This window comes from Agelaius phoeniceus, chromosome 8 (assembly GCF_051311805.1).
Source record: "Agelaius phoeniceus isolate bAgePho1 chromosome 8, bAgePho1.hap1, whole genome shotgun sequence".
NCBI classification, from domain to species: domain Eukaryota; kingdom Metazoa; phylum Chordata; class Aves; order Passeriformes; family Icteridae; genus Agelaius; species Agelaius phoeniceus.
The window spans coordinates 19,161,687-19,187,604 of NC_135272.1; the positions used below are offsets into that span (position 1 = coordinate 19,161,687).

At 39.7% G+C, this 25,918-nt stretch overlaps 1 protein-coding gene across 3 annotated transcripts; it reads right to left on the minus strand.

Moving 5' to 3' along the window:
• Positions 1-172: 172 nt before the first annotated feature.
• SLC30A7 (solute carrier family 30 member 7) lies at positions 173-25,687 on the minus strand. Of its 3 annotated transcripts, none has more exons than XM_077182147.1 (11): positions 25,496-25,687; positions 25,227-25,328; positions 21,025-21,133; positions 19,500-19,587; positions 18,553-18,679; positions 17,454-17,603; positions 15,897-15,947; positions 13,890-14,025; positions 7,050-7,140; positions 5,942-6,091; positions 173-5,149 (listed from the first exon to the last, which is right to left on the minus strand). In XM_077182147.1, the coding sequence occupies exons 1-11, from the start codon at positions 25,548-25,550 to the stop codon at positions 5,102-5,104; spliced, it is 1,107 nt and encodes a 368-aa protein (XP_077038262.1). In that variant the 5' UTR covers positions 25,551-25,687; the 3' UTR covers positions 173-5,101. The 3 variants fall into 3 exon arrangements, with proteins under 3 accessions (XP_077038262.1, XP_054494321.1, XP_077038263.1); XM_054638346.2 differs by having other exon boundaries at positions 21,025-21,138; positions 25,496-25,628; XM_077182148.1 differs by lacking the exon at positions 25,496-25,687 and adding an exon at positions 22,834-23,089 and having other exon boundaries at positions 21,025-21,138; positions 25,227-25,325.
• Between the last annotated feature and the right edge of the window lie 231 nt (positions 25,688-25,918).

Genomic DNA, 25,918 nt, shown 5'->3' on the forward strand with positions numbered 1-25,918 from the left:
ATGCTAGCATTTATGAAGGGCTAGACTCAACTGCAGCAACCACAATTAACTTCAAGCCAAGTCTCAGCAAACAGACTGCAAGAGTTCTCTTTAAAATCAGCTTGTAGATGATGGTGGTTGCTATTTCAACTATTCTTCACAATATGATGAAAACAAAGCAGACCTGTATGCATACTTTTTTTAAACTGAAGATTTATTGGAAAGAAATTTGATCCCATATCTTTTCAGCAATATAGGATATTTAACATTTTATATAGACTGTATTCAAGTAGAAAAGATTACATTAAAAATTTCTTAATATTGCACTTGGGACAAGCCGTGGCTAAGCTACTAACATTAGCATTCCAGAACAAAATCAGACATAGTCTTCAGAATTTTAGTGAGCTGCCTTGGGTTACCTGCCAGATTTCTTCACAGGTACTTTGACACACTTTGCTATTGAACTGAAGCTCACTGCTAAGAGTAATTCCTGTAATTTAAAGGTAAAGGCAAGCAATATGCTGTATTCTGCCAGGAATGATTTTGGCAATTGCTTCATTCACATTATTTCACACTTCAGCCAAGATACTGTAGTGATTCACTTAACTCTTGTACAAAATCCCAGCATACATGTGAGAGGCTCCAATGCACATGGGAAGTGAAATACCCAGCTCTTTTTACACATCATTTCAGCCAAATTACCACATAGGCAGGAACCTTTTGTGGCTCACTGAAACAGACAAGTAGGTTGAGCAGTATTTGCACACAGCAAGACTCAGTCTTTGCATGCCAGGCCCAGCATGGCTGGCATTGCTTCACATTATAGCAGTGTCTGGCCAAGGAAGTGCCCACAGGGATGGGCATTGCAACAAAGCCTGAATGGGGGACAAATCCAAAAGGGAGCCTCAGCAACCTGCAGATAAGGATTTTCACAGAAGTGTAAAGGAGGAATTAACTACTGAGTCAGTATTGCGGATCAGAGAGATTATTAAAAAAAAAATCCTGCTTAAAGGAGTGGGATAATCAAGAATCATAGCAATCTAATGGCTGCTGGAGAAAACAGGACAGGGTATAATTATTAACTAAAATTCTTGCTCTGAATTGGTATTTAAAGACTTTGTGTCATGAAGAAAGATACGAGTTTGCATTTTATAAAAGCACACAACTAAAAATCTGCACTGTGCAAGTGCAATCTGCCCTGTGAAAGAAAAGCCATGGACTTTACAATTTGTTTGCATACTACATGCAGAAGATGGAAAACTGCAGTTCAGCAGCAGATTCTCTCCTCTTGTACCTTGTTTGCATTCCCAGAACAGGTTCACTTACAACAGTTAAAAAGAGGAACCATTAATTTTCCTTCACCTTTAAACCCAGCTTTACATCTTTGAAGAAAAGTAAATTAAGAATGGTAAGTCACTAAGGTCTATTTTATTTGTAGTAGCAGCTTCAATTTTTGTGTAAAAATAGTGTCAGCAGTTTTTACTAATGATGCAACTGAACTTTTGCTTTAGTAGGAATTATTACATAAAAAGCAAAGTCATTTATTTACTTTCCATCCTAGCTTAGCAAATCACACGAGTAACTCAGCTCTCTGTAGGAGCCCTCCTGATGAAAGGAGCCAGTCTGTCCAGAGCTGTATACTTACCAGATTAGCCTGTAAAGGACCAGTCCTTAGTGTGCATATTCATAAGAGAAGTTTTCTTCCACTCAAAAAACACTGAGGCTTTTTAATACAGACACTCAGTAACATTTGTTTTATCTTCTTATTTTGCTGTAGATGTGGTAAAAATCATGCAGTTTGCAGGCTTGGTCTTTGGAACAATAGGGTTTTAAGTTACTGGTTTTAGTCACAGAAAAAAATAACCCACAAAGACAGACTAGTAACCCCACAGTAAATATCAGCTACATGAAAACATGAGAAAACCACACTTTGAAAACTTGATTCAAAATTCAGAAGTGGATACCAGGAAGCTGTGTTTTAGCACATGATCTGCAGCCATTCACCCATCTCTGGGTGTCAGTCTTTTACACAAGTCTTTGTTTAAATCCTGCCTTGCATCTCCAATAAAGTGTCAATAGCAAAGTGTTACATAAGCAGCCAGTGTTAAGTAATTAGCAAAACACAAATAATGGTGCTTTGGCTCTCAGGGTAAGGAAAGCTGTACTTTTGCTTTTAATTGCATGGTTTGTACTCTTCTAAAACCTGAGCAAGTATCCCCTTAGGTGGAAAAAAATATCTGATGTCCCTTGTTTACTGACATACTACATGTGACTGCAGTTACTGACTGAACACATCATACACTGTGTTTGTAGAATTTTGTGATGCTTATCCTTTTTCAGAAAGCCTAAAATGGCTAAAGTTTGTTTTGAATCTGACTTCCCTACACTATCCCCAATTACATTTGACAAACAAATGATATATTTCTTGTTATAAATGTTTAAACATAATGAAGTGCTATCTTGCTTGGCTAGAAGACTCATAGACTTGAACATATGCTTCCAACAATCAGCTAAATCATAATAAGCAGAAACAGTTATCAAAAGCTATTAAAATCATTGTGTAATTGTAACAGGCTTATAGGATTTTTCACTCCATTTCCCATATTAAAATTTTGGTAGATGTATATTTAAGAGAACACCATCACCACCATCAAACAAACAGCCACTCTGCCAGGTTCTCACTTGGCAACAAATTCTAGCAGTTGTCTTTTCATTAAGAAGCTAAGATAGTGGCCAAGCTCAGCAACTTGGGCAGCACTGCAGCATTTCAACAAGTCCAGGAACAGTCAGTCCTGAAACATGCTGGTGTAAAGGTGACTTAAACCAAAGCCTGCTCTTGGATCATGACACAGTTGCAATGAATCTGTCTGGTACTTGCCTTTAAAGTGATATCAGTTGATCTTCTCTAGCCTCAAATAGCAGTAATAATAACTCTTAAAAAATGAGGAAGTCCTGCTGGCAGCCAGCAAGCAGCAGTCTGTATGCACCCCACTACAAAACAGTACCTCCACCCTATAATCACAGCTGGATTTTCACCTTCTCTGTGAACATACATGCACAGAGGATCTTAAACTGCAGCACTCCAATCTGCTCAATAGATTCCTGCACCCCACCCTGTGCTGTGTAACTTCCATCTCCCAGGCAGGAACTCTGGGCCTGGCACTGCCAGGTGGGACAGGGAGAGAGCCTGATAGAGTGCCAGGGTTAGGGTTAGGCCAGGGAAGAGCTGTGAACATGCAGCCTGCTGGGAGGGCACTCTGTGCCTGCGTCCCCAGGGAGAGCAAACGGGATCAGAAATGGCAATGGAGGGATCTGAAGACTGGAAGAGACAGCAAAGATTAAAACCAATATTATAGGTGGCTTTGTACTGCCATTTTTTTACACCCAGCTTCCAGTTCTAAGCACAAGAGTACAGCCCCAAGATCTGGACAAAATCAACATTCATGTATCAATATCTCAACTGGAAAATTCAGGAACCACCATCAAATTTGGCAAGTGTGTTTTCACATAAAAAGAAATCAGGTGCTATATAGGAATAACAGAATGAATGCAAGAAACTCTTCATATCTGTGATGGATTCAACAGGATCAGTGGCAAACAAACCATTTCTGCAAATCCATCTTCAATAATTTCATAGTGCCTAGCACTTACTACACAGACATTGTAAGCTTCTCAGGGCCTTGATTGTAGTATTACCTTTGACAGGTACCAAAATAAACAAAATCCATGCCTGGATTGCTTTTTACTTCACCATGTTCTGTGTGTAAAATGTCCTCTTAAAAAGTCTTCCATTACTAAGTGAACTACTACAGCACAGTGGAACTATCACCTGTAATACCAAACATAGCAGACTGCTTTTGAAAGTGACACTCATATCTGAGTAAAATGATTACAAATGCTAGAAAATATATGACAGAAGAATGTTACTTGGAAAGAAAAACCCAATTTAACAACCCTTACTACACTGAGAATTTTCTCCCCTATGAAAACATACAAGGCTGCAGTAAAATAGTCAAAGATATAAGATTTTTCAGCCTGGGAAAAGCATAAGCTAAAACAGCATGAAAAGTGGTCCTTATTTCCATTGCAGGTATAACTGCCAGAAACAACTATTTTCAATATTTGAAAAGGCAAAATTTGAACTTCATCACTTTAATAAAATTATAACAACCTATTAAAATCAAGGAGACTTAAGCTTCCACAATTTCAGGATTTAGTTTTTTTCCACCACATGATTTGGAAAATAAAAAACTTCAAGCATTGCTTCCATCACCAGCATCTTCCCTCAACTGCCCATTGTTTAAGTGACTGAACACGAGCAACATCATGTAATGTCTCATTACTCTCAACAGTATGAAGAGACTAAGAATTGGGGTTAAATCTAATATTTGGCCTAAAATAATTTTCACAAGACGTGCAACAAAATAGCCAGCTTGTCTCAGAAGCAAGTCTCTTCACAACAGCTTTGTCTTTTACATTTAGAATTTTTCTGTCTGGTAAGATGCAAATATAATGGAAGTCAGAAGTCTAACATCTACAGTTATGTAAGTACACAACCCCCCCGCATACATCACTAGTAAATAATCAGACTGCATACAAGATTATTTGTAAAAGTAGTAAAACCCTTTGATGCTCCATATTTATGCTGGCAAATAGCTCTCCTGATATAAAAGGCACTTTGAAAACCCAATATGGTTTGGTTCATTAAGTTTGCAAAGTACAAACAATTGTACAAACATACAGTTATATTGAAGCATGTCAGCCATTGTGACATTGTCTACAAAACAAGTTTCCAATTGCCAATAACACTGGTTTGATGGGAATGAGCAGTGGTTTCAGCAGCTTTACTGAAGACATGACAGGGTTTCCAGTACCACAATCTTATTAAGTAAAAAAACCCTCAAAACCTTTCAAGTTTAGGGGCCCCAAAAAAAACAAGACCCAAAGTCCATAACATTCATTCAATATTTACTCCTTAGAAGTGAACTTCCTCCGTAGCCCAAGGGAAGAAATCTATTCAGTCAATTCCAGACGTGGGGGAGGCAGGCTCTGTCTCAAGAAGTGTTGCTACACCAGTACAGTACTGAAAACTTTGGTCCAACAGCACCATTCCAGAAACTGACTACATGGCTGCAACATCAATCTGTATGTAAAGCTGCCTTACTCCTGCCTGTGGAAAAGGGAAGGAGGGTTAAAAGCACCGTGAAGCCAAAGCAGTTTCCTGTCCTGAACATCAGTCCATATCAGTAAGTGACCTAGCAAAAAACCTTAACAACTTATTTTTCTGTAATTCATCTCCACATTTAGCACATCACTCAGAGAACACCAGATGAGTAAGGAGTTCTTCCAACAGTCAAATGCACACACATAATGATGTATTAACATTAGCTTTGCTGCATTGCCTCTTCTGATTCATCTAAATAACTTCCACATGTGAAGCTGCACAAAAGCAATTCTTACTTTCTTTTGTGCCAGTTTAACTTCCTGAAAAGCAAGCTGGCTGAAGAACTGTCAGTTTAAAATGGAGCTAAGCACAAGAGCATAACATGGGACTTGTTGTTCAAACCAGTTTACATTATGAACCTATCCAGAAAGCCATCACATGTGCAAGCTGCCAATGCAGTGAAAAGCCTGAGTAGTCTGTGGTGAGAAACTCTATCCTAAGAGAAGCCTCATCTGTTTTCTTAGCTCCTTATAGGTCAATATAGATCAACCCCATTTGATACACCTGAGACAATTATATCTGTTATTTTCATAAAGTGGCATGAAAAACTAATGCAGAGAGATACACTAATTCCATCTACACTGCTGAGTATTTTGAAATTTTTCTATACAGCTGGAGCAGGGAGGCTTTTCAAAACAGATACCAAACTCAGAAATATTTAACCTTTCTTGATAAGAATTACAATGTCACATCAAGCTATTTACACTTGGAGATGTGACTTCCACTGATAAGACATACCTGAGTAAAAATATTGTGAGTCTGGCTTAGAATCCACCTCCCATCAGCATCAGGAGCTACTAGTAACTTCAAAGTCCCTATGTAAACATCAGTACAGAGGGTCCAGAAATGTGGATCATGTAAACTGTAGACTCCTTGCAACTGCTGCACCTAAAACAAGAGGCAAATTTTAGAAAGTGTATTTCAGAAAATATTTCCAGTACTATGGTTTTTTACAGGAAGAATTATAAAAGCCAATGCATTCTTTTACTTCAAGTTCACTGTGCATTTTGTCATGTTTTACCAAAATTTTTTTTTTACTATCTCAGTTACTGAAGGAAGTTGAAACATATGGATTCGTGTGTGTCGTGATTTTCTGTATGTGTTGTGATTTTGTACCCTGTTGCATTTACATTCTACATGTAGACATAATGAAACCATTTCTGAAAATAGAGGTGCTCATGAGAGAAAAGTAAGGTACTGGATTTGAGATGGAATCCAGTTAAAACTGCCCTTTTTCAAATGTGCAAATTTTGCCATGAAACAATTTGTGAGATTCTAATTCTAACAGAAATATATTCATATATAATTTACATTTTTGTGAGGGCTCAGATGTGTCCTGCCAATCCCTTTGTTTTTTCCTCTTTCCACTTTCAGCAAACCCTCCATGTGATGATTACAGCCTGTAACTCCTGAGGAAAGGCAGCACTCCTTCAAGTGCTTTGTACTAACTTTGCAAAGGCACTTCAGGGCATACTAATAGAAAAGTTAAGTAGGAGAACAGGTCAAATCCAGAGTAATCTTTGTATTCTTATAAATACACTTCCAATATTATGTATAAGCACAAAGTACTTTGGGAAGAATAGCTTCAGGATCTGTTTTACTGACCTAACATGGGAAATTTTTAAAACACAAACTGAGGTGAAGCTACAGGCAATTCAGAACTCTGGGAAACTATTAATTAAACTGGTACCTCCATTTGTGTATTCTAGGGTACCTTTGACTGGCAAAACATCATAAAATCATTCCTTTTACTGGAAAAACATCATAAAATATCCTCATACACACAGCTGAGGCTCAGTCAGTCAGCAGCTTGATCAGTCAGAACAAGACCAGCTTAAGAGCTCACCCTCTGGTAGCACTGAGGCAGGGCATTTTCCAGGGAAGGAGGAGTTCGCTGCATCAAAATCCCAATGGACTCTTTTAAAAGTGGAACAATACTAGAAAGAAAAAAGGAAATTAGCTATTATTACATTTTCAAAAGGTGCAAGGAGAAACCTAAGATTCCTTAATGCTGAGAAATTTTTCTCTAGCTCTTCCATCAGAAGCTGAGGAAGTTGCCATGAGAACCCAGTACAGAAAATAAAAGGATTGACAAAATTGCTATGGTGTCCTATCAAAGGCAAGATTATTTCTCCCCCACGGTTTCCAGAGTCAACTGGCGGTCAGTCACAAAAGATTAATGGTTTAAGCACGGGATTTGAGATGATATCTCTTGGTGTCTTGGAAGTTATACAACAAAGCAGCTGTATAGCTCAAAACCAACTTCAATGGCAAATCATTCACAAGCAACCATAAAAATACTCAACTGAAATTGGGTTTGCTTTTGTGTTTGGTTTAAGGCATATTTTTCTTATGAACTAAGATAATAATGGGGTAATCATAAAACAAAATTAGTGTGGAACAGTCCAGCTACAACAGAGTTATTTTGTCAGAAACAGACAACTTGGCGTGTTCTTGAAGTGAGCTAAGTGTAGGGTCTCATCCAAGCTCAAGGGTTAAACATTTGGAAGCAATTAGAGGTTCCCTCCTGGCCAAATGGTCTTTAATCAGCAAACTAAGAAGACATTTAATACCCTTTTTTATTATTACTACTTTTTGTTTTTTAATAAAACCAGGAGAGAAGTAAACCTATGCCCTGAAGCTACCACTAAGAGCTTATACTCTTACTAAGTATTCAGCATGGTGATTTTTTTGTTTAGGAGTAGTGCATCCTGTCTGGTTCAGTAGAGCATTCTAAAATTTTCAAGTGGATGACAAATATCTATAGCCCAACAGCAAAGTTTAAAGAGCAATTTAATTTCAAGAGCATGCAAGTCACCTAACATTCTGGACTGAAAGTGATTATATATTGCAGAAACTGTAAGCTTCATTTCAGAGTTCAGCACTGCCATCACAGCTGCAGTACATGGAGTAATGGGATTAAAGGCACACCTGAAACATTTGTGAGATTAACTGGAGCAGTTGTTAAAGGACACTGCAGAACCTTTGTTTAAAATCTCATGAAGTGACGTGGAGTGCATGGCACAGACCAGCTGTGTATTTGCAGATGTGAACAGATGACCCAATCATTTTTTTAAGTGTTTCCATTTGCACATGAGGCAGTGCTGGCTCATGGACTGCTCAGCTCCCTCCCTGGCTAAACCTTGGCCAGGGTGGGAGGGAGCGCGAGGCTGCGTGACTCTTGTCTAATGAACCCCTGGAAAAACTCTACCCTAAAATGAAACTTTCTTGCAGACACAAAGGTTGTTCCAGCCAAATTCACTGCCTGGTGCCCTCCAGCACATGGCCTCCCACGTTTGCACTGCCACCAAGGCATCGCTTCAGAAATAGGAAGAAGCAATTAGGGGCAAGCAGGAGTTGCCTAAACTAGACCTGTCACCAAGACAAACATTTAGCAATGCAATAACTGTCAATCTGTCTAAAGGAAGCTTAATTGGAGTGTCACATTCTACAGTGGATTACAGAAGTTTAGGGAAAAAGGGTTCTCTTATTAATGGACCCATCTTACTAAATAACGTCCATGTCACAAGCATTACATCAAAGGGAGCTGGAGCTGCCAACACACTCCAGTGGTGAATTGATTTCAGTTTAACTCCCTATTTAAAATGCAGGTTTGTTTCTCAATAAAACCTTGAAAGACCAATACACATGTTCAGGATGCGAAGTGAATGCAAGTGAACACTATTCCATTCCCATAAATTTAACAAGGCCTGTCTAGCATATGCATCCAAAGGTTTCAAAAACCACACACATACAGGCTGAATATTTTTTCACAGGGAAACAACTAACGGAATAGAGAATGTAGTAGTCTACCTTTTAATTGAAACATACCACAAAGTGTGAGAATAGCCATGAAAGAAAGCTAACAAATATGTCTAATATGTACAAATTATTTACACTAATAAAACTGATGTACATTATCTGATGGAAGAGAAATTAATTGTAAAGTAGATCTGAAGAGGCTATGAAACAAGAACATCTTAAAAGTCCAAAGAATAGAGTAAATCAGGATGGCTTGATACTGTTGGTGAAAGTTGAGGCATATCCCAGGTCCCACCTTCTTCCTGTATCTTAGAGCCAGTGTTCAGATACAAAGTTGATCTTTTGTAAAGCTGAAAAGCCAAAAAACAGCTGCAGTGATGTGACAGGCCCTCACAAATGCTGCTCAGAGCACAGGAGGCCTGTGGATGCCCCTCTGCATCCAAAGGGGCGTTAGCTCACATGGTATCTTACTGTAAGCCCAACTAGCACAACAAACAACAGAATCAAATTTTATGATGCCTGATGTTTTCCATTGTTTCATGCATACTACTGAAGTAAAAACCTTTAATTTAAAAACCAAAACTCCACAGAGTATGCTCTTTTCTCAAACATTAACTAAAACCAGTATTACTTAATCACTAGGAGGCCCTAGAAATATCAGCTCCACTTCATGTGACTGAAGAAAACATAAGGGAAGATGACAAAAGCAAGCTGGCTGAAAATACAGTTAGAGATTTTGACCAAGCTTTCTCTTTTCTTTGGCTTAGTCATTAGTGGAAAAAAAAAGTGGCTGCCTCCACAGCAGCTATTACACTGCTGCTTCCCCCCATGTTTGTTTTAATCTACAAGACTATTGAGGAAAACAAGCAATACTGAATTCTCACCAAGTGGAAGGAATTCTCATGCATTAGCAGTCATTAAGCTTTGCTATTAAAGCAGACACAATTCCATGGCTTTCTGATTACCAAGCCTTAAATGTAAAATATCACAATCTTTTACAAGACAATAAAATTTGAAAGAGGAACTAACCCATAGCAAGAATTTGGAATAAAAACATATCCTCTACAAAAGCCAGAAAAGCAAAGGCAGCTATTGTTACAGCACGTGACATTTGCACATACACTGTTAGAGAAGTGAAAGGCGTTCAAATAAATCAAAATGAACTAACTATTGACATGAATCTGAGAAATACAGCCTGCCACCACTACACATGGATCGATTAAAAATTAATAGTGAAAGCATCAGACTCTCGTTTAACCTGCATCACATTCAGATAACACTCATGCCCATTCTGTGCCATCCTATTTGTGCCACTCTTTCTGTAGGCACAGCCAGCAAGACCCCAGCATTGGCGTGACCTTGGACTGCAAAGCTGAAAACAACTCCAGGTAAAGAACCCCTCAGACAGACACTGCACTCAGAGCACAGCAGGAAATCCAGTCAGTGCTCTCAGCACTACAGAAAATAGGGGCTTTGTGTATTTGTGACAGGTTTTGTGGAAGGTACACAAAGCTAAGCATCAAGACCAGCTAGCGTTCTTCAAATACTGCAGCTCAAAATCTACAGCCACTTTTCCAAATTCTGGGGTTTTTTCCCAGCCACCATCTATATCTGCAGTGTGAAGATTGTTGGGCTGTTTCAGAACTTGAATGAATATTTTTAATTAGGCAATTGCAATTCCAATCAGACTGCAAACTTTGCTCAAGACAAGGACCACAGGTTTAACACATGCTTTACAGATTTTGAATTCTTTGTCCCCATAACAATGTAGTACCTTGATTCTCAAGCAAGGCTGGCAGGTACCATTACCCTGTAAATAAAGGTAGTGCTTTACATTTAGCAATAATGGCTTAAAATAACTCCAACAACAGACATACTAGTTTGGAGGAGTTTTGCTATAGAAAATTCCTTCTGAATCTTAAGGAATGCAGCAGTTCATTTAAAAAAAGTAATTTTTTTAATACTGCTATGCCCCAAACATGAAAGGACTTAAATGTTACTGGCACACCCTCCCCCAAAGCTCTTTCATATTATATCATGTTCAAACAGCTCAAGATTTTATGCAAAAAATTATGTAACCCATGGAAACAACTTCACTAAATGACTGAAGTAAATTGCCTCATTTCTTTGACCACTTAATATGCAGTCTGCATGCTCTGTCCAATCTAGTATCAGATTTAGTCTACTGTGCCTTTCTAGAAACATGTGGGTCTAATAGTGGTTTAGGACAAACTTGATTTATACCAGAGTTGTGGCTTTTGCATGGCTAGTTTCACGTAGCTGACTGAAATACCAAAATTGCTTCAACATTTCAGAATAAGACTTAGAATACTAATGTTAAAACTAAATGAGTATTTAGTTTTAAATACTAAAAGCAGTTCAGAGACTTGGGAAATTGTTTATTGATTCAAGGCATTTATAATTATGTGGACAACACTTAGGAAAAAACTTGAACAGTGTCAGCCTAAACTACAATGAAATAGTCAAGCTTTTGTTAAAAAAAAAATTAAAATGCTGGTAAAACAGACTCATCTATTTTGAGCATGTCCCATTTATGCTTGCATGAGATAGTACAGAGTAATTGAAGAAAGAATCATCAGATATTAGTGGTTGCATCCAGGAAAATTCAGATCCCCCATGGGATTTTCACTGTGCAGTCAGAATGTTCTGAGCTAACTCATGAGGAGTTAGGCAGAGAATGGCACCCTAGAGCACCCTTAGCAAGGGATCACAGGAGCAACAGAGCAACTGTGGCAGCAGTTGACAATTTGCACTAATTAGAGATGTTGTCTACAAGAAGGTTCAACCATTTGATTTAAAAGCACTGCCTGACTCCTCTGAAGAAGCATTGCTTAACCCTTCTGCACATGCACAAGGCAGAACAGGTTATAAAGGGGAGTCTGTACAGCTTTATGCTGCACCCGTGACATTTTTAGTCATCTTATGCAGGTATTTTTGTGATTTCTTTGGCAAGTGTGGCCATTATTTCAGAAACCTGAACAGAGAAAATCCACTAATAGCAGCAGGCAAGGCTCCAATAAACCAGAGAGAGCTGCCCAACACTGAAGCAAGCAAACACTCAATATAAAACCAATTTAGATTTAGGTGACTTGAAAAGATAAAGTACAAAACTGTTATACATCCTAGCAAGCATGACCTGGGCTCCCATATTACTGTTACAGAAGACCACCTTATGGGAAAATCTGAAAACCCTTTTGCACTAATTCTTAAAGGACACTTCAAACACAGCATAGTGAAGAACAAGGCAAAATTAACAGTGGTTTTATGTCCAGAACTGTCAATGAAGATTACTAAAATCAAACACCACAAAAAGGGACTCAGGTTCTCAACAGCCATCTGAAACTGCCAGTAATCTTATTTATGATCCTAAAGTGCATTTCAAGCAAAACCATCAATAGTTCAGTCTGCTGGACTGCTTAGAAAACAAATAAAATACCAACATAAAACCAGCCAACCCTGCAATTGGCGTTTGCTCCACTGATGTGCCAGCATGTGTCAGATGGCAAGAAATGCAGGCTTGCCTCTATCAACTATGCTACAGCTCACTGCACTGATAGCAGGATTATTCCACTGATCATTTATAACACTGTGGACCAACAAAATAATGTTACAGGCTGAAGTCTGGCCTAAGATCAAAAGACACATCAAAGAGTGAACTTTTCCAGTATTTTCACCATAGAACATGAGTCTCAAAAGTTTCTTCTATCTGTGCTAGAAAACCCATAAACAACATTATGTGACACCTCTATTATGAAATTCAGGATAATTTTAACTACTGTAAAAAAATTGAATTGTCATTCATGTGGTATTTTCTGCTGTACACAAGGCTGGACCCTTAAAATACAAAGTGTATGGAAACCTTTTACTCAGCTATTACCTCTACCTTGGAAACTTGCACATTTTCTTTCCCATTTTCTTGAGATTTCAGTACTAGAAGTAGCTTGTAATAATTTGTCATTTATGAAATTACAGAATGTTGAAGTCAAAATCTCTGAAGTTCAAATTAAAGTGATGATTAAATAGTGATTTCTAGCAGAAACATTTCTGTGGGCGTTGTGTCTGCCCTACTTTGACTAGCAGGGAGATTCACATCAATAATCCTGTGAATGCTGCCATGCACAAGCCATAAACATGTCATACATGGTATGAGCAGAAGTAGCTGCACTTCATCAGATGACACTCACCACTGCTGAACAGACAATGGTGAGTTATTAGGTTGTAAGTGGAGTTGTGGCACACTGCCCTATGGCACCATTGAAACTGCTGCCAAAAAAGCCTCATAACATCACTCAATGAAATATTTGCTTGACCAGTCTAATCCAAACAGCTTCACAGTCACAGTCACCTTGGTAAGAAACAACTGTGAAATCCAGAAGTCCGTGAAGCATTTCCATCAGATCTTAAAAGAAATAAGGATATCTCAGAGTGCAAATGCAAAATAAAAGACAGTTCTTGTTGATATAAGAAAAGAAAACTAAAACCTAGTAGCCTTTATTTGTGAAGGACAAGGGCACATCCTGTGCCAGCAGTCTCAACTCTGCTGCCCTGAAACCATTCTGCTCCATTTACTGGAGTACATTGGTTTATATAAGCATGTACTAAATACAGAGATGAAGCTTTCTACAGTTTGAACCTGAAAGACATTTTTGTAGTATTATGCAAAGAAGGAGAAAATATGCAGATTTTAGAGGGAAAGTTGTAGCTGTAGAAAAAGCAAAAGAAAGATAGCTCATGTAAGAGCTCAGCAGAATGGCTGTACAGAACAGAGGTAACACACCACTCTTGGAAGAAAAGCAAATGTTGTAAGCCATTAGCATAACAAAACACCCTTTCCTTCTGAGCTGCAATTTCTGCTGTAACTAGCATCAAAATCCTACCAAATACCAGTGATAGCAACACTTACCTTACACCTATAAGTAGTGCTATCAGCATTGAACAAATAGGATCTGCTATCATTAGCCCATAGTTCTGCATCAGTATAGCAGATATGATTACACCAATACTTCCCAGCGTGTCTGCCACAATGTGCAGAAATACACCTGTAAGAGAGCAAGTGATACCATTACAACTTGCTGTTCTTAAAGCTAATGGAGCATTTCAGAGATGTTTTACAAAAAGAAGTTTCAAGAACTAGATAATATGATCTATACTTGTTATATTTGTGGTCAGTTTTGGGTCAAACTCACCAAGATTTTAATGTATTTGTAGAATATAGGCCCTTTGAAGAATTTACATTCTGTTATGCACTTTGCAGTATTGGGCATTTCATAGCAAGGCTATTAACTTGAACAGTGATTAACAGCTGCAGCTAGACTTTCTTCATTCACCCTTATTATAGTACAGAAACTCCTGTTCCCTGATGCCTACAGTAGTGAGGTCTGTATAAGATGGACAGACTGTTAACAGAAAGTTTTGCAAAGCTTTGACATGTGCTAACGTTTAATTGACAACACCTTCTAGAAGTTATTTGGCAAAGAAATCCAAGACAAACAGTTTTGAAAATTAAACAATACTGCAGACATGAGAAGCCTTACTCTTATTCTGAAGAGTAACACTTCCTTCAAGTACAAAGAAACACATACTTTGCAGCTAGTCAAAGTTTAGCCTTTGGAGCTCTCTGCTGGCAGTGACTGGAAATCATTCAGAAACAGCTTTTTGAATGCAATTCTCCAGACAGGTAATCCCCTCTTGTAAAAACAACACACCACTATAAACCAGCTCTTTGGGGATTTCTGCATTTGTACTGACTCTGGCTGGGGCAGAGCTGGGTTTTCCACAGCAGCCTGCATCAGGGCCTTCTGTTTCTCATGACCCCACATGAGGAAGGCTGGGGTGGGCAAGATGCTGGGGGGACACACAGCCAGGCCAGCTGATCCAAATGGACCAGAGAGACATTCCATACCATCCAACACCACGCTCCCCAATGACACTAGTGCTGTCTTTCTGCTGCTCAGACCTCCCTAGGCACTGATCTGCTGGTGGGATGTGATTGCTTGTGAGTGACTGTCTTGAGAGTGACTGTCTTTGCATCACTTGGTGGGGTTTTTCCCTCAATATTGAAAAATTAAAATAAAATCAGGTCTTTTTAATGTGCTTCAATTAAAATAAGTGTTTCACAAAAAGACTGACTTTGAAATATCTTCAACTGAAATACTGAATATACATAGAACAGTGTACTGTAAATTCTGGGAGAACTTGTAAATGCTCCTTCTCAAGGACTACAAACAAGCCAGAAGATCATCCAATAAGAGAAAACCCTATATACATTTGGGTATGCCAAGTAATTACTACCTCCTACATCTAAAAATTGTCTCCCTTTAACTTCTGAACATTAAAAAAAAAAAGCAGCTAAATAAAACCAACAAACAGCCAACTAAAGCTCAAAACCAACATCTAAATCATTTATAACTAATGTTCAGGAGATCAGGGACTCCAATACTACTTCAAGAAATTTAGATGCATTACCATCTGCTCTAAACCAACTCTTAAGAGCTTGATGAAATGCCAAGTTTTAAGCTCAGGTACTCTTTAACAATTACATCAATCTGCATCTTCATGTTACAGAATATATACTGCAATTAAGCTCCTTAGGTTTCTGCTTTTAAGCACTCTTTCCTAGTTTTTCATTGATTTTTCAGCATCAATAACAGAAGCTGAATCCCAGCTTTTGGGATGTCTCTTTTAAACTGTGTTGACAGTGCATCACATTTAGACTTCTGTGAATGTCTCGACACCTAGTCATGCACAGCATACAGCAGAGCTGTTTACAGGGGAAATGGAACTTCATTAAATAGCTGCTTTAAGAAACACATAGCATTTCTCCAGAGGAACTCTAAAACAGAGGTGTGACAGACCCAGGCAGGCAGACTGTGCTAAAACCAATAAAACATCATACTTATTCTCATCATACCTTGTAAAATCTGTTTGCTGGATCCAGCCATTACTTCAAGGGAATGGTCATCTGTGGAGGCAATTATTGACACATTAACCACGACAAAGGCTCTCTCTAGTGGCCCTTCTATTACACTCTCCCTTTCAGCAATGTCTTGGACAGACAGGCTGCTCCCAATGACCAGCTTTTACTCAAGCTATTGTTTTTTAATGCAGCGATTAAGTCTTAAAATGCATTTTTAAAAATACAACATCTCTTTACACAATAGATTTCTACATAGGTATATGTGAAAATAAAATATCTACATTTGTTCTTATTTAAAACACACCCACAAACCCCTCAAGAACAGAAGGTAGAAGAGTAGCTTCAAATAAATTTGCTAATCAGAAATACTTCACTTAAGCAAGCATTTATACCTAATGTAAAAAAACAAGGATAAGACTTGGAGAAGGAACAAGTAAGTAAAAAATCTTCTCATCCAAGCAGATTAATGCCTCTGTAGCATTAATCTGAAAGATATTTTAAGAAAAACTTGTTAAAGGATAGTAAAAGGCTTCTAGTGAAGATATACAACAATTTACACAACAGCTGGCTTGAATATCAAACTGCACAAGACAGATAGCTACATTCACTGCTCTGCAAGGGTGGGGGCCACGTGGAAAGCAAGGAAGAGGCAGAAGCAGGGAGCTCCTGCTTTCCAACCAAATTCCAGGAGAACTACTGGAAGACAGACACCAATTTTCTAAGAATAGCAAGGAAGGGACAAGTAAATATTTTTATACTCTTTGTCACCTCCTGTCTGCCAGTTCCACACTATTCCCTGCTCTGAATGTGCACATTTTGAGTCATGTCAGATCTAATTTTATTGCTTAGGCAGGAAGGAGTGGCAACCCTGCACTACCACAAGGCTTTCATTTGCATTGTTTCAAATGGGTGCTACCTACACAAGCTCTTCTCCCATAGTGAAGGCTACTGACCATATTTAACATGAATGTCTCTTCTCAGATTGTCTGCCTTCATAGAAAAGATTTCAGCACAGCTACATAACAAGTATCTTTTCCATAACCATCTTAAAACAGATAACAACTACACAAAAAGGGGAAAGTCTTATTTGAGATCACAAACCAAGTACAACTAATAATCCATAAGTACCGAAGTTCACTGGTTGATTTTTCCTAATACCTTGAGCTGTAAAATTAAACAAATGGAGAACAGTAGCAAAACAGCTCAACTTTGTCAATTGATTTTAATGAAAAAACTGAAACAGGGTACCTGATAACAAATTTCACTCTATTACAATAGCATACCACTGTTTCATCTTTTGCCAACACACAACATTGCAGCACACACTCAAAAACCAGAGGTAAAGCAAAATCTTTAAAAACTAACGTGGAAATTACTGCAAGTGAAACACAAAATGAGTCACAAAACATGATGGTGGCAGAGCATTTAATGAAGACATTTAATGAAGCTACTTCCATGTATGATCACAACAAGCTGACAACATGCTCTTTTTATTTTTCAGTAAGTTATTAGTTGCAGATTTAGATGGAGTCAGGATGACCCAGTACTTACCATGACAATAATCCTGACCATGAGAGTGTCCATGGCCATGACCATGAGTGTGTCCATGGGAATGTTTATGTTCATGGCTGTGTCCATGATCTCTGTGACTGTGCCCATGGCTGAGACCACCGTTAAACAGAGAATGGCTGTGCTCATGCCCTGTAAACAAATATCACCATCAGAGTGCATTTATGAGTACATAAAGGATGAGTAAAAGTACTCTTATATTTATTTCTCAGCTACTCAAAACCTTCTCATCTTTTAGATCATCTTAAGATATGGCTTTAAATAAGAAACTTAACACAAGGTGTTTGTCATCTATGGCTCTGCTGTGCAGACATATTATATATAAAGATACATGAAATATACCAGGTTTGAGAAGTCAAGTGCTTTTACACATTCCCACTTCTGAGACTTGTTGTGCTAGACTTCTAGTACAATTTGAAAAATGTACACTTCATTAGATACAAGCACTTTAAAAATAGTTGTTTTAAGAAAGCAGAAATTTATTGTCATGTGCAGATTAAAAATTCAAGTTTAGATTATTGCTTAAAGACTAAAGACTATGGTCTTCCACCAGTCTATGTAAGTTTAAATGTTAAGCCCAAAGAGAGGCCCACAGGCTTTGCAGAAAAAAACCCAGAGTGTTTACCATGTGTATTTAGGCAAATAAATTCTGCATTTCAATTCAAAAGACACTAAGTTGAGAAACATCGGAAGCAGAATCATCTCATGCTTAAAATTTGGTTCAAATACTGTTTTTAAATTTTCCAGCCAGCACCTTGCTCAAGCCCAGCTTAAGTTTGTCCAAAAAGATGCTCTACAAATCTCTTTCAATAAGGTGCAGGAGAGTGCATGAACTCCAGAAAGCAGTTTCTGGACTCCTAGGTGTTCCAGTTAATGGATATTAACATGAGAACTACAATAGTGGCATACCAGGGCTGGTAATAAAACACCAGAGTCAACATAGCAATAGGTCACATACACAATTGGCTAGGATTGCCATGAAGAAGACATCAAATGTGATACTGGGGCTCTCACTGGGGCATAATAAAGCCCTGGAACAGAGGCTGCCAAGAAAGGAAACAGTACTGAAGTTACATCCTACCAGAGCTGTGTGAATGCCCATGACCTCCATGCTGAAAAACAAATATTCCTATCAGATTTACAATGAATCCTAGTATAGAAACAGGAAGAAGTCTCTCATGATGCACATCGGGAGGCTCAAGGGCTCTCTAAAAAAAAATGAAACAAACCAAAAAGCAAATGTAGAGTTTTACAGTCCCTTTACATTATTAAAAGGCACCACAAAACTACTTAGATACAGGAGCATTCTCATACATAACATATATATAGACATAATTTAAAATTACTCAGGACTTCCAGTTTTTGGGATGATACACAGACCAACTCTCAGTGTCTGAAAATAAAGTTCTATTATTAAAGCTGTGAAAGTACAGTAGAATATTCTGAGAGTCTAGCTCAGTTTTATCATAAGATTTGGTTATGCTGTGGGATGTGGCTCAACACCATCTGAAAATATTCAGGTTTGTTGCAGTATGTAGATTGCTTAAGTCACCTATAAGACTTCTAAGAGTCTAGAATGCCATTTCTTCCTTTCTCCTTAGAGAGGTGAGGCAACAAGGGGAATGAAATGAAGATTCAGAACAAATTATGACATTTTATAGAAATTCTCAAATCTAGATTGATTTTTTTCAATTCTTTTTTACCCTACTTCCTCTGGAATATTTTTCTCAATGAGACATTATAGACCTAATATAAAAAAAGGACAGGCTCTACCTCACAGAATCTTTACACATAAACAAAACATACTATTTAAGAAGCTAGTGCAGAAACTGAAAAAGCTGAGTTTCTCTGTCATTAAACAGTAATTTCAGATGGCCCTATTCTCTGTTCAAATCAGATTTCTAACCAATTATGAACATAATTTAAATTTTCAATTTATTAATTTCAATAATTTATTCCTAATAAAACCAGAAATGGTTATCCAAATTAAATATAGAATGTAATAGTGTAATTGATTTCATCCCATACCTCAACACCTTCAGAGAAAATGAAGAATGCTGTAAAGATGAGGAATAAGCCATTTACAAAACCAGCAAGTACTTCTGCTCGAACATAACTGCAAGAGACAAAAAAAAGCAATAGCAGATATTACCACTTTCATTTAAATGCTGCAAATTAGAACTTCAGAGATTGGAGTGCAATCTTCTAGTTCTCAAACAGTTAGATTACACAAATTTGCTAAATGGAAGATGGCATATAAATTACAGATTAGTATATAAAACTGACCATGCTGTACTTTGACAGAAACTGCCTGATCCAGATCAGCCATTCTCTGATCTAGATGAAAGAAATCTTTCAGTATCTCAAAATCTTTTCATTTAAGATTATGTCTACTCAAAGTTATGATATAAATGTAATTCAGAAGCCACAAACTAAGATAAGCACATGAAACCTAATCAAAGTTTTCTGGTGTTATGTTCAATATCAAACAGACATGTATTAATTTGCTTCCCCTCTAGAAGGTGGATTTTCAGTAAAAGTTTTAAGTAGAAATTAATTATTTCAAACATCAAATTTTGACAATAACAAACTGCCAGATTAGAATAATAAGTAATTTCAATGTAGCAAACATGAGGCTTAATAAAGTGTGGCTGTTCTCTGATAAAGGGAACACCAGCTGTTTAAATGCTCAGCAGTGATTAATACAGAACGTGCTTTCACTGCAATTAGTTCATGGTACAATTCTCTCTAAATTGATTTCTATGCACACTGGAGCTTCCACCTAAATTAAACTGTGCTTTAAGTTTCAAACTATATGAGCCACACTTAAGCAAGGCAGCTGAAGCTAATGCTGACAGGCCAATAAAGCTATAGGGAATGCCCATGTTACAAGTAATTTGCTGTTAATCAGTATTACCAGTTAATAACATGGTACCACCAGTATTGTTTTATAGGGCACAGCTGCCATGTTCACTGGAACCAAGTGCCTGCCAAAGGCCAGCTGCAGCAGATAAATCCACCAAGGGCAGGATGGGATGACACACCTCAGCTTTGAGGATCTGTGTAAATGGCAGTCACACTCCCCAGTCCTGCTGCTTCCAAGAGTCATGGTTTATAATCTGCAATGCAGCACCACTGAGATTTGGATCCTTTCAGTTGTAACTTTCTGTTCCAAAGGAGAAGTGGGACACCAGCAGTGTGGGAATCCCTGTAATGCTCCTCACTGCACTGTGAGGACAAACCCAGGATGTGGCTGCTTGTGACTCACTGGTCTCATTAATACATGGCAATGCAGGGCAACTTTCTGCTCTCTAACTTGTTTCCACTAGTATGATCAGAGAGATCTTGGAAGTGATAAACCTTCTTCCCAAAAGCAATGCCTTCATATTTTTATTATTTCTATTAACTTAGATGTTTACATAGCTCACCTTAAAAAAACCCTCACTTTCAACATAGTTTTTTCATGTTCAGCAAAAAGCTTTTGTTTGTAAGTGAAAAATAACTGCCTAAGCATTTACTGTAATACATTAAGGTAACACCTGAAGTTTCTTACCCATATGAGAAAGCATCGTTTGACCTCCATTTTGAAATAACTGAAGCTGCTAATCCAGCCAAGAGAGCAGTACAGTCAAAAAACATATGAAAAGAATCTGATATCAAACCTAAACTGAAAGAGAACAGGAAAAAAGGGTTATGTTCCATATGTTACATATTGAGTATGAAAAAACCCCACAGACATTAATCTTTTACACACTAGCAGAATATGCTGTGCTTCTAAGCTTCAGGCATGGTTTTGCTGGCACAGAGGAGAAATCCATGCTTTATCACATAAATATGATGCCAAAACTGCTTCTGTCAGCTTTACAGAAGGCACTTTGGAAAACTGCTTGGCAAAAAAATCCTCCTAGCTATGATTTTGGTGATAGTGAAAGGTGGTTTCCATAGACACAAACCAAAATCCCTGGAGTAGATGTACCCACAGCCACATCTCTCATCAACATAATTCAACTTTAAATCTTTGCCTTAGCAGTGGCAAGGCACTGACTAGGACATACACACCTCTTAGATCTAGAGGCTGAAGGAATCAGAGGGTGAGAGACCACATCTTAAATGGCTTATTTCAAAGACCAATGCACAACTGTTTGTCAGTCTTGATTGAGAAACACAGTTAAAGTGAACCAGCATGCTAAGAGGTTCAAAGCTACTTAAATTAGTTCATGAGTTAGCCAGTCAGTAGAACTTTTATCAGCTTGTAGGCTATAGGTAAACTGGGGTTAACACTACACACAAGCACTGCCAAAGTTTATCAAATTACTCATGAACAGGTTCTGTAAGTCTGCAGGGAACTGCGTGCATTGAAACCAAAAAACAATGCTTCATATTTTAAAGGACATTTGATAGAGAGGTACTGTTAAGCAATTGTTAATCAACAATCCCAAAAGTTCCACTTTCCCAGTTCTTTGGTTATCTAAGAATAATTACATGTACAACTCAGTTCTTGGAAACTGAAGCCCAAGAAGCAATTACTGGTTTAACAAGTTCTGGAGGATAGACACATACTCACATTGAAGTGAAATACAAAGTTTCATTAGCCAAAGTTCCAACCACTTCACATTACAAAGCCAAACTATTTCAGCCTTACTGAAAACAATTACAAGATTAAAATTAAGTGTTTCAGATGAAACACTCAACAAGTGGATTTGAAGGAGAGGAAAGACCAAGTGTCTTGCTCTATATATTTATATATATACTTTATGGACACATACAGAGCTATACGTACACACAGCTTAACATTTAAGGCAGAGGGATGATGGCATGGTATATTGTCCTCAGGTGCTGTAGCCACCAAAGCAGGAGAGATGAAGCTGTTCTGAACAAACTTTAAAACAAGACCCATAGAGGCTGGATGCCTATGAAGCAGCAAAATAGAATTCGCCATCGAATTCTTGAACAGTTTTGGTGATATCTTCCTCCTCCCCAAAATCAGGCAACATCTTTATGGAAACAGCTCATTTTAGGTTTGGTTCTGAGCAGTTAAGAAGATCCAGTGAGGAAAAAAATCCACCACAAAGTACATCAAATATTCAGGTAGAAGATAATTAGTGACAGTAACCCCAAGCTGTACTGATTGTGAAATGGAAGGAATAAGCATTACTAAGCAGAGAGAGCTGTTTTCTGAGGTGATTGGGTTTGGGTGGGTTTTTTGGTTTTTTTTTGGTTTTATAGAACCTTCTGAGAAAGAGAATTGTATAAAGACTGCTACTCTAACAGAATCCCATACAAGTTCTGAAAGCAGAAATAATGCAGCAAGTTGCCATGGCACTGTGCTCACACCTGCAAATCTCACTAAGGCAAGACTTACCTTAAGTGCAACACCAATAGAGCTGTGCTGCTTTCAAGACCTAAGCTAACAATTCCAGGTGGCCAGAGGCACGTGGATTTATCAGCAGGGCTCAGCAGACTGCATCTGCAATGCCATTCACCTCACAGCATAACCACGCTCTGTAGCATAGGTACAGCTACAAGTCATTGAGCTGCACAAATGGCAGGAAGCCTGGTAAGAGACCAATCTCATTTCATCTGAGGCTTTTTAAAAGTGACCTGTAAAGCAACAAGACCTTAGAAAAAATGGGTGCAAAGTGATTACTAAAGTGATCAAGCAATTCAGTCAATGACCACCAATACAGTGAAGCACCAGCAACACGGGATGCATGCAAGAACTCCTGTAGAACCACACACACCATCCAGAATATAAACTAGTATAAACCCTGTACTCAAACACACTGTGTCTAAATAAAGTCACTTCCACAGCTGATTTAGTTTAACATCAAATTAAACAAATGTGCTCATGTAGCAAATTTCAACCTTAAACAAGCAAACAAGCTCTCAGCCAGCAAACTCGTGACTGACCAGTGACAGAACTCCAGGAAACAGCACGGAGCTGACTCGGGGAGGTTTAGATCAGACACTAGGAAAAGGTGTTTCACCCAGAGGGGGGCTGAGCACTGGAACAGGCGCCCCAGGGAAGCAGTCACATCACCAAGCCTGACAGAGATCAAGAAGCATTTGGACAATACTCTTTTCTGAGTTCAGAAAACAACCTATTTAGCAAAAAGAAGCTCAGGAGAATTTCTCATGTGAGGAGCAACGGCACTGTGTCTTCAAAAAATGACAAAATGGTTCTCCTTATAGGGCTACTTGTTACGTGGTCACTTTCCCAAGGCATGACCTGTCTGCTTTGACTGAAGACATTCCTCATCATATTCTCTGCTACCCCTCTCTACTAAAGAAGTACTTGCTAAGTCCCTGTTTTGCTCTAGGCCAAAATCTGGACTTAGAGATACCCAAAACTAGTGACTTGAAATTAAAACAAAAGAATAATTTAATGGCTATGCAGTAAATCCTAATTCTTAATCTCAAGTATGAACAAAAATAAGTGTCTTCTGAATTCCAATACACCATATTCTTTAGTGACAAAGTTCTGTGAGTGTCATTAAAGTGTCTCAGTTTAGTTATCTCATATACAGGACTTTCTAAGGTCACACTACCAAAACAAAATGTTATGTTTAAAAGACAGACATCAGAACAAAGCCACATGAACACAAAGCTCTTTATATCAGAACAGCTAAGAAAAATATTTACATCTGCTGAGTTATTAGAAAAAAAATCCATACTCAAATGGACAGACTATGCATTCAATAATCCTCAAACAACTGCAAAGTGAATCAACATCAAAGCCAAAACCAAACACATTCAAAATGGTCTGAGTGCTGCCAAGGATAGACTGTGCCCATGACAGCGCTGCCTGCTCTCTGGTGCCACAGTAGCAATTACTGTAATCAAAGTTAAGGATTTTAGAGTGTCATTTGAGAGATTCAGAACAACATTGCAAATATTAGGATGCAACCATTTCCAAATCCACACCACTGCATTCGCTCGGGACTTATAAGAGTTCTGGTAATTTACATTCATATTACAGCTTTTGGTAAGGAGGACACTGCTGGACTTAAGTGACATTTCCATGCCAGTCCATTCTGAACCGAACTATTAACAGAGACTGAAATATCATCACAAACCAACTACTCTATCACCAATGAAGCATGACAGCAATACTACCACCATTGCCTGTTCTCTACCTTTGTACGGCACACCAGTACTGAAGTTATTCTGCATTTCTTGTATTTTGCTACAGATTTTTCAGTAGCAGTTTAATCAAGTCTCTTCCATTTTTTTCACTCTTGTGAATTTTTGTGCTGTGTAAAGTACCGCTGAGCTATACAAGGATGTGTCAAATCCTGCTTCTCCCTCGACACAAAGATGTTTGAAGCAGCGATATCCAGGTATCCACCTACAGATGAAGCCACATTCCCCAAAGAGGATCTCTGTGACAACAGCAGCTACAGCCCCCGAGTCCCGTAAATCGGGCCAAGGCCAAGTTTCCTCCTGAGCGAAGCACCGAGCATAACAGCAACTCCAAACAGCATTCCTCCACACCGCGCCCCCTCCGCCGGAGCGCCTCCGCCGCGTCGCCGGGACCCGGCAGAGGGGACGGCGGCGCCGGTCGCTGCCCACGGGAGCGGTCCCGGTCGGGGGAAGCTCTCCAGCGGCCCCCGAGTCTCTGCCGAGCGGCCCCTCCGGACGGCGGGCCGGGAGGCCCGGCCCCGCCGAGAGCAGACGTGGCAGTGGCCGGGCGGGACGCGCCGCTTCCTGCGCGCTGCAGCCACGCTCGCCCCGCCGCGCCCCCGCCCCGGTTACCTGTTACTCCAGATGCCGTAGAGCAGCTCCACGAAGGCGAAGGAGAGGTTGAGGCAGAGGAAGGAGAAGAGGTTGCGGGAAGTCTTGTCCGCCAGGATAGACCTGCGCACGGAGCACACGGCGGGTCACCGGCCGCCCGTACAGCGCCAGGAGGCCGGAGCCGCTCGCCGGGCGGCCCGGGCGCCTCGGCACCAGCGAGGAGAGCCCCTCCACGGGGACTCGGCCGCGGCGCCGGCAGCGCCCGGCCTGGCCGGCCCTGGGCTACTCACCTGAACCAGCCCGACACCTTCCTGAGCAGGTTGAGCCTGGGCGGCTTGTACTCATCGTCTTTGATGGAGAGGGGCAGCATCTTTCCGGCGGCGGGGCCGCGGCGCGCCGGGCCGGCAGGACGGGCAGGCAGGGCGGGAGCGCTGCCCGGCCGGCCCACACGCCGCTTCCGGCCGCCACCGCGCCTGCGCCGCCGGGCACCGGGGCTGAGGGGGCGCGCCGGGGGCCGGGCCGGGGCTGCGGGGTCTGCCCGGGCTCGGGGCTGCGCCGCCCGCTAATGAAACACAGCACGCCCCAAACGTGAACTCTCCTCCGTCCCGTGCCAGCCGCCCGCTCGCGTCCCGCTTGCGATGCCGGCTGCTCCCGGTGCAGCTGTTGTGGAAGCGCTCGGCACGGGGCGGGGGCGGCGGGGCAGCGCGCTCGGC